General features: G+C 44.3%; 2 protein-coding genes across 2 annotated transcripts; one reads left to right on the forward strand and one right to left on the reverse strand.

Moving 5' to 3' along the window:
- Nucleotides 1-1,423: 1,423 nt before the first annotated feature.
- Nucleotides 1,424-4,436, reverse strand: LOC131880668 (T-complex protein 1 subunit zeta-like; the record flags this gene model as incomplete). Its single annotated transcript, XM_059227351.1, is given in 6 exon segments — nt 1,424-1,943; nt 2,008-2,285; nt 2,590-2,773; nt 2,859-3,065; nt 3,137-3,379; nt 4,185-4,436. Coding segments are annotated over 6 exon segments (1,602 nt in total). The 3' UTR covers nt 1,424-1,505.
- A 2,207-nt stretch (nt 4,437-6,643) lies between these two features.
- LOC131880261 (NADH dehydrogenase [ubiquinone] 1 beta subcomplex subunit 10-like) lies at nt 6,644-8,222 on the forward strand. Its single transcript, XM_059226847.1, has 4 exons — nt 6,644-6,782; nt 6,848-7,056; nt 7,628-7,844; nt 7,928-8,222. Exons 2-4 carry the CDS (start codon nt 6,848-6,850, stop codon nt 8,090-8,092), a joined length of 591 nt encoding a protein of 196 aa, XP_059082830.1. The 5' UTR covers nt 6,644-6,782; the 3' UTR covers nt 8,093-8,222.
- The last annotated feature ends 279 nt before the right edge of the window (nt 8,223-8,501 follow it).

Genomic DNA, 8,501 nt, shown 5'->3' on the forward strand with positions numbered 1-8,501 from the left:
AGAGTTCAATCATCACACCAAAGTATTTATTGACCCTAATATGCTTACAAACGCAAAAATAAGATTTCCTGGTTCAAATTCACTCCAGGCCAATTTGTCATTGTCGGCAAGACTGATTGAAGAGGTTCAGAATTGGACTTATGACTTGTCAAAGGGGTTAAACTCATCACAGACCATATAATGACTAGACCTCGCATAGCGCGAGGAAAAATGCGAACACTTGCCTTCATCAGCTGGTACATAAATTTTGGTGTACAGTGACTCATGCTTTTTCATCCGTCAGCGTGGCCAGATTCAGAGTGAGCTTGTCACTGATAGCGTTCGTTGAAGGCCCAGCGATTGTAGGTCGTTACTACTGATCAGGCAGTCACCCTCCTCTTTTTTGGTGTACAGAGTTGTTGACTTAAAATCCACTTTCCTCTGCCCTGAGGTCGGGCCAATGCGACATCTAGTCGTTATATGATCTGTGGTTAAACTACACTTAAGAGGACACACGGAAGCAGCAGAAAGCTGCGTTGTGAAGAGGAGGAGGTCGGGGCGACAAGGACTTGAAATGGATAGTAAATAGGAGGGAAAAATGCGCGCAGACCACTGTGGGACCGTGGACAACGAGAGACAACCACGTTGGTGGGCACATGTTGAAAAACTGATTAAACAGATGAAGAAATTGGCAATTCAGCAATGGTCAAAGAATTATTACGACTTATTATTCTCAGACTGGAGAATGTATCCAGGAATCGGAAACCCGAAACTATGCAAATGTCACAACTATTTCTTGTTGTGAAACTCTCTGACCAATGGAGTGATTATAGCAAAGGGATTTTCTAATTCAAATTGACTTATAAATTGTGATCTCATTCCATGATAGGTGGTGACACGCAACAGACAATATTCGAAACAATGATGTTGCGTTCTTTTGTTTAGTTTGAGTATAAACCTCACAGTCCTGAGTCAGTTACCATTTATTGTTCATGATTTTTCTCTTAGAAGCCATCACTTCCGTTCGAAGACAAGGGGCTTCTCTGGAAACTAAAATCAGTCTCGTTAATGTTTCTATTTCTTGACCCATCTATGCTCAGCTCCCATCTAACCGTGCCGCAGAGTAGGCTTGTTCAGGCAATTGGCCCCACGTGCTAAGAACCTACTACTGCAACTAGCTCCCTCCTTCCCGTTATGTCCCCCAAAGTGTATCATTGCCAGCCAATCAACGTTCTGAAGCACTAACTCCGACAAAAAAAATTGCAAGTAGAAGATATTCCTGATCAAAATCTTTCGCCATCTAGATCATGACAATTGACTGCAACTGAAATTCTTTTTTGTTTGACCTCCTGCGATAGCAATAAAACTGGAATAATCAATGCTGTTTACGCTAGTAAGAAATTATCCTCCCAAAAGTTCAATAGAAATAAAAGCCAGATATTCCTCCGTTTCACGAGTTTATTCATGAAATAAGGCAGAGTTTGAGTATGCAGATCATAAAAATCAGCGTCGCTGTCAAGGTCACTTCAGGGTCCGCCCTTCAACGAAGAGAGACCGGCTCGCATGATCTCATCCACCAGTAGGAGGTTGGATGCAATCACGGTGCAAGAGTTGATCATCTGCTTCTTGACACTGTAGTTGTCCAGAATTCCCATTTCTATGGGATTCACGGGTTCGCCTGTGGCCGCATCCATGCCTACGGGGTGGCCCGAGTCCGTGGTCTCGGACAGAAGCTTCACCAGAACCTCCTGTTGATCATACCCCGAGTTCAGGGCCAACACTTTCGGGATGACGAGCAAGCCATCAGCATAGGCTTGAATGCCTAGCCTCTCCTTGCCTTTGATGGTCTCCAGAGCCTTCCGCAAGGCCAAATGAGCGGACACTTCGTAAGCTCCAGCTCCGGGAACCACGCAGCCATCATCGAGAGCATTCTTGACCGCTCTCAATCCATCACGGACGGCATCCTAAAGGTAATCAATACACCTTTGTACGTTTATACCCCCACTTTTTATGTTGATGATTACTCACCCTCATTTGAGTCAAGGAATGCTTGTTGGGGCCTTTGAGGAGAATGGTCACGCTCTGAGGGTTCTTGCATTCCTCCACAAAGGTGAACTTGTTCTCGCCCAACACATGCTCATACACGGAGCCAGCCTCCCCCAAGCAACTCTCGTCCAAGTCATCCAAGGTGTTCATGGCCGTGCCTCCGCAAGCTAAAGCCATTCGCTCCATGTTTCGTCGTTTGGCACGACGGAGAGCCAAGATACCTTCACGGGCCAACGCGTCCAAAGACAGAGGGTCAATTCCTAACAAAGCAAAAATCGAGAAGTTAAGTCCAGATCTCATGTTACGTATATCACTAGATCAGGAGCCTTCTTTTAGGTTCAGCGAATTCAAGGGTTTTCATTCTCTTGTGCCGATTGCAATTGTTAATAAATCATGTTGGTCTGGAGTCATTTTTGAGCCTGAATAGAGTCATTTTTTTTTTCAACCAAAGATATGATGAAAGCAGTCTCAGAATGGTGTCCTCAACCATTAGTAAAATACGCAATACAACAAAACACTCAACACACTGACAAACTTCAACTTAAAGTAGAGTCGATTGATTACCTTTCTGGTTGATGATGACGAAAGTCTTGTCTTTGCCATCACAGACTTTTTTCTTGAAATCAATCACCTTCTTGACACGGTCTTCGATGAACTTTCTCTCGGCCGTGATCAATTTCTCGCGCTCACCCGCAGATTTGTAGAAGAAGCCGGAATTCACTTCCGTCTTCTCATACTCCATGCTCACCTAAAATGGAACGGGTCAACCGGGAGAAAAAAAAAAAAGAAACGCAATAACCCCAAAACATGTGTGTCCCTTTTTTTTATCTTACATTGCAAGTGAGGATATAGCAATTGGTCAGCTTCTTGGGCATATCGGGATGCCGCCCACCGTGATCCATGACCAAGCCTTTGACCAAGGCCGTGTCCGAATCGGTTCGATGTTGCATTTCCATGATCTCCACCATGTGCAGATCCAACAGCTTCTGGTCCAAGGACAAGACAGCTTCCACACAGATGTCCGTGAGTTGATCGGCCATCTAAAGCAGTCAATGACAGACCATGACGAACCCGTCCTTTACCGAACAACGATCAAAAAGGGGACGTTTACCTTGGGATGAATCTTGGTCTTGAGTGACGTGGCGGCGATCTTGGTGAGCACGTCCTTACGATCAGCATCGGAGATGGGCACCTTCATGTCCTCCAGGATCTGGAGGGCCTTGTTTTTGGCCACTTCGAAGCCTTCGGTGACGACACGCGGGTGAAGACCCTCCGAGATATATAGTTCGGCTTGCTTCAGGAACTCGCCAATCAAGAGAACCGTCGATGTTGTTCCATCGCCAGTTACATCATCCTATGATCCGAGTTGGAAATTGAAATGGCACATGAAGAGAGAGTGGGCGATTTGAATCAAATCAATGCTTCATTGGGGAAAAAATGACTCCAACGTCTGGGGTTAGATGACGAAAACGTTCAGTATTAAATGGCTCTGGCAGATTTTTTCCAATTTACTTCGATCATTTGGGAGAAAACTACGTTAGTCTTTTAACATTGGGGCGTCACAAGATTTATTTTCAAATTTGATCGGGCCTTACTCTGATATTATAAAGAGCTCATATGGGGAACACGTGAACTGTTCGTTCATTACTGAGACACAATGAGGTGTACCTTACTCGTTCACCACCATCCTTCATTATCATGTTATACTTTCGATAATTGCTAATTTCATCCAGATCTTACATTGAACTTTGACCCATATTACAAATATCCAACCCTCAAATTTGGCATATTGACAGGATCAGTTACTAAAATATAAACAACTCGCTTATCATATCTGGTGCCAAATCTATGAATTTGTTCTTCACAGGGTATCACGACAACTACTCTCCAAGTTCAAGCCATTACAACAGTAAGTACCCAAAGCCATAGATCAGGATCCTCTGCACCATAACCTTTCACTGCCTCAGGCATCATATCCCTGGGGCTGGGCTTTATCCAGATCGACTCATTGTCAGGACACCCTAACAATGTCTCTTTTCATTCAGAGCCTTCAGAAAGGAAGATGGCAAACCGGCCCCCAAAAACTGCCGCATCCAGATTTGCGAATCCGGGTGAGTTGCCACTTGGCAGGCAGGCAGGCCATAAGGCCTTGGGTTTACCTGAGCCGTGGAAGCACGGGCGATGAGCGAGGCCGTGGGATGCTGGATCTGCATCTCGTGCAACAACACATTCCCGTCCTTGGTGATCTTGACGTCGCCCGAGCCCGACACCAACATCTTCATCGTGCCCCGCGGACCCAGGTTGGTCTTGAGCACGTCCTGGATGCCCTTGGCCGCACTGATATTCACGGCCAAGGCCTGGGCCGCCCGAGCCACCTCAGCCTTGGGATTTAAGAGCGAAATCGCCGACATCTTCCGGGGGGGATTCAAACTGCAATCACGACCAAGTCAGGTTTGAATCGATTGAACTGAGCCGTCATACAAGCACGCCTTTTACTTACGGTTAAGAGGCGTGTCCTGGCAGGCACACGTGGGGCGGATTCAATGAAAAACCGGGGGATATTAGGTTATTAGTTGGCACACCTGGTCTGTTAACTAAAACTGGCGTGGACTATGAGTCATCAGTGAGGCCATTTGAAAAAAGGGACGGCCAGGGCCTCCAGACCAGAACAAGAAAGGCCAATCCTTTAATAGGCCTAGGCAATTTCTGTTTAGGGCTGATGGGCTTCTGCCGTGGGATATAGTGCTGGGAAATGACAAAAAAAGATGGACGGCTATCGATTTAGTTTCTCCATTTTGGCCCCACGACTTTGTGATTTGACCATTGATTAGCCAATATGGTCACCCTAATTCTCACCGGTCGGGCTTCAGGGTGAGACAGAATTATTTTGAAAAATACGTTGTGTCTGGATGGAAAGGGTTGAATTGGGCTGGCCATCACATGAACATGCAGTTCGAAATTCAAAACCGGCATTAGAGGTTTTTTTCTATTGGGAATAGGTCATTTTTAATTTTCTAATGTCCAAAAACAATGAAATGCCATTTGGACATTTGGTCGACTGAGTCCGACTAGATTTCGCTCAATGGGGTCACTTTAATTATTTTTACTCTAGAAGTTTCCGTACAGAGAAACGAAAATGCGGAGAGTCCATCCTCAGCCCGATCCGTTGCCAGTTTCATGTTATGGACCTTGAACTAGTCCATGGGTCGGCGGGTGGTTTTTCCGTGGATGAGGCTTTGAAATTGACGATTGATATTGAATTTCTTTTCCCAGTCTTCGTCCATTTTCTAGGGTAGAGCTGGGTGACCATGGCATTGAACAAAAATAATCTTCGTTCATTGATTTTGGATATTTAAGTGTGTACTGGTCAAACTTTGCAACTCAAACTTTCAAACCAGTACTGCCAAGTTTGATCCAAGCTGGACTGTTTTTGGTCGGAAAATGTAAGTTCCCTTGACCATCAAAAATCCACCTTGGATCAAACTTGGCAGTACTGGTTTGAAAGTTTGAGGCGCAGGCAGATTTCCTTTTCATTGAAGGAGACAGCGCCCTCTGCTTTGTCTAGGTGCGGACAAGCAAACTTAGAAACAAGAGAACACGTTGTAAGATGCCAGATTTTGTCAATGGATTATAATGATGAAAAATGTATTGTATTACGATACAATGAATAACCCCACAACTCATCTGGGACCCTGTCAAAACCTCTATGGGTAAAATTCCAAACAATTATGACATGTAAATGATCATTTTAAAGGAGGTTGCATATTGCATGATTGCCATTTCTGCATTCATTATTTCTAGCAAAAGCGAACTACGAAAAGCGCACCTTCATCAGTTTTTGATGGCCAACTTTCAAAACATCAGTATCTCAAAACTTAAACTTTTGGTGTTGGAATGTATCAACAATAAGATATTCAGAAAAAAATACCTGGTTCAAATCAGGCATCTTAGAACACTTTCGCGTCCTTTTACGTTTGTTTGTCTGCAAGTAGAGAAGGCGGAGGATAATGGATAGGACTGTAGTCCCTCAGTGAGTTTCACTAACTGGATGAGCTCAGCGCTGGAAGCCTCAATCCACAACAGAAGCAAAATGTTGGATTGTTAAAATGGTCTTGTTTGGTTTGACACTAATGCCACCTTACATTGGCTGAACTTTACTAGAATTTCAAAAAAATGCCTAACAAAAAAAGCACAACTGTAGTCAATGGAAAGTAACAAGACATCTTTGGTCCATTTATCCATTTGCTTGATTTTAATGAATTAAAATGAATCATTGCCAACTATTTGAAAATTTGTCATTTTGTTAAACTTGATTATATGTTATCTCAAGTACTGCTAGCTTTTTCAGCAATTGAACAGTATCCAATTATATTTCTCCAATAAAGAAAGGAATAAGGTCCTTCACTGTGCTCTGAGCTCTTCAAGGTTGTTCGTCCTCACCTGCACAAGGCAGGGGGCGCTATTCAGCTCTCGGAAACGCTATAGTATTTCCCTTAATAAATTTCAAGCCGGCTATTTTTCTGTGTGTATATTTTCTGCCTTGAGTTTGAACCATGACCGAGCGGCTAGATCGCGCCACTCCACGAGCATCTGAGGCTTCAAAAGCTGCACCCTCCTTCATATAGCATTCATCGATCCCTGACTGTTGATAAACCCGGTCACCCTGTCCCCACATGAATGAAACATAAACAAATCGAGTTTTGTTCTTGACTTAAGCTCTTGTTGGTCCATTTCTTCGTCCTTCCAGCATCATCAAGGTAAGAAACGCTTCAGTCACTTCAGTCGGTGACCTATTGACATTTCCAAAGTCATATCCGGCTAGATGGTCTCGTCGTCGTCGTCGTCTTCCGAGACGGAGGGCTCGTCTTTGTCGGGCACTCCGCCCAAACCGCACCCCATGTCGACGTTGTTGGGTTACAATCCGGAGAGTGTCTTGGATCGGGTGGCTTATCGTGCCTTCAGCATCTTTTTGGGACCGGCCAAGTTCATCGCCGATCTCACGGACAAGCCTCAGCGGGAACAATACCCCTGGTAAGACTCCGAAAACGGGCAACAAATCACGAATGCAAGTCATTTTTGAGCGGATTTTATAAACAAAATTTTATAAAACTCATCTGTGAGCATGGCCAGGGCTGATGAATGACCCGATTCGAAATCCGACGTTGAAAACTTTGACTCTTTCAACTTTAGACAGGATCTTTTTGGGCTCTAGTCGAAACTCATTTTGTTTCACACCAGTTCAGAATTATTCGTTATTCGATTTATTTAGAGAACCCAAACTACTTGCCTCAAAATTAGGGGGTAACATGCATAATCTGGCAACTTTTTTTAATTCTCGTCAGTCGAGAGTCGAGTTTTCGTTGAAATTCGATAATCGTCGATTATCGAGATAAATTCATGACTGCTGTTGTTTTCGTCAGAGGTCTGTAATGTAACCACCGTTTCATTCTGATCCGAAATACCAGAGCTAGGTATTAGATCAAGTTTAAACTGAGCTACAAGTCGAGAACTTACAATATGTATGAAGTCCGCTTAAATCTCGAATACGTCATTCTGGGGAGACCAAGCGCGAGCAATCTGTGTCTTCACCTGGGCTTTGTAGGTATCATCGGCGGTTCCAACGGGTGCCCACCATCGATGAATGCTACACGGATGACAACGTGTGTCGCTTCGAGGCCAATCAGCAATTCATCCGGGACCGCCAAGTAGATCGAGCCATTCTGAACATCCTCCAAAATCGCTTCTGGAATTGCTGTTCCCATAACATGGGAAAAGAATTTGCGGCCGCCGATCCTCGATCCCCATGCTACCAACTCAAGGTAAGGCCCAGCTGATGATACGTAGGTGGGCCTGTCTTGGGCCTAAGCGATCGCTATTGATGTGCGTTTACTTTGTGCTTCAGCAAGACCATGCCACCGCCACGACGAACTATTACATCAAATATGGAGATACGTCTGTTCAGGCCAAAGCTGAGGATATGTTGATGAAGCAGAAACACCGAATGATGTGGGAAAGACGCCATGGACCCGTGGGAAGTGGCAAGAGGGTGGTGGCCGAACAGGAGTGAGGTGGGGATTAGAGCACGCCCCCAGAGGAGACCAGCTGATTGAAAGTCAAGTCAGTCGTGTTTTTCGTAGTGGATTTTGTCTGGCGGATTGCGTCAGTTATCTTGAAGAATAAAAAACAGTATATTTAAATCTGCACACTTCAATATCTTTCAAGTTCATTCTGTCGATTACGATGTGGAGGCTTAAATCTCCTTTGCCTAAACAGGAAATTCAAACCGTTATCTATTTTCATTATTTTAAGAAAGCCCATTCAATCACAAAGTGGTTAAAGTGGTTTGATAATTTCGGATTTGGAAACAACATCTGCATATTGATGCACACCTAATATGCGAACTAGAATAATCGAATACTGTAGTCTGATTTTATGGCTGTATTTGTCCCAAATGCCAACAATGTTCTAATATTTTT

The sequence above is a fragment of the Tigriopus californicus genome, chromosome 5 (genome assembly GCF_007210705.1).
Source record: "Tigriopus californicus strain San Diego chromosome 5, Tcal_SD_v2.1, whole genome shotgun sequence".
Taxonomy (NCBI): domain Eukaryota; kingdom Metazoa; phylum Arthropoda; class Copepoda; order Harpacticoida; family Harpacticidae; genus Tigriopus; species Tigriopus californicus.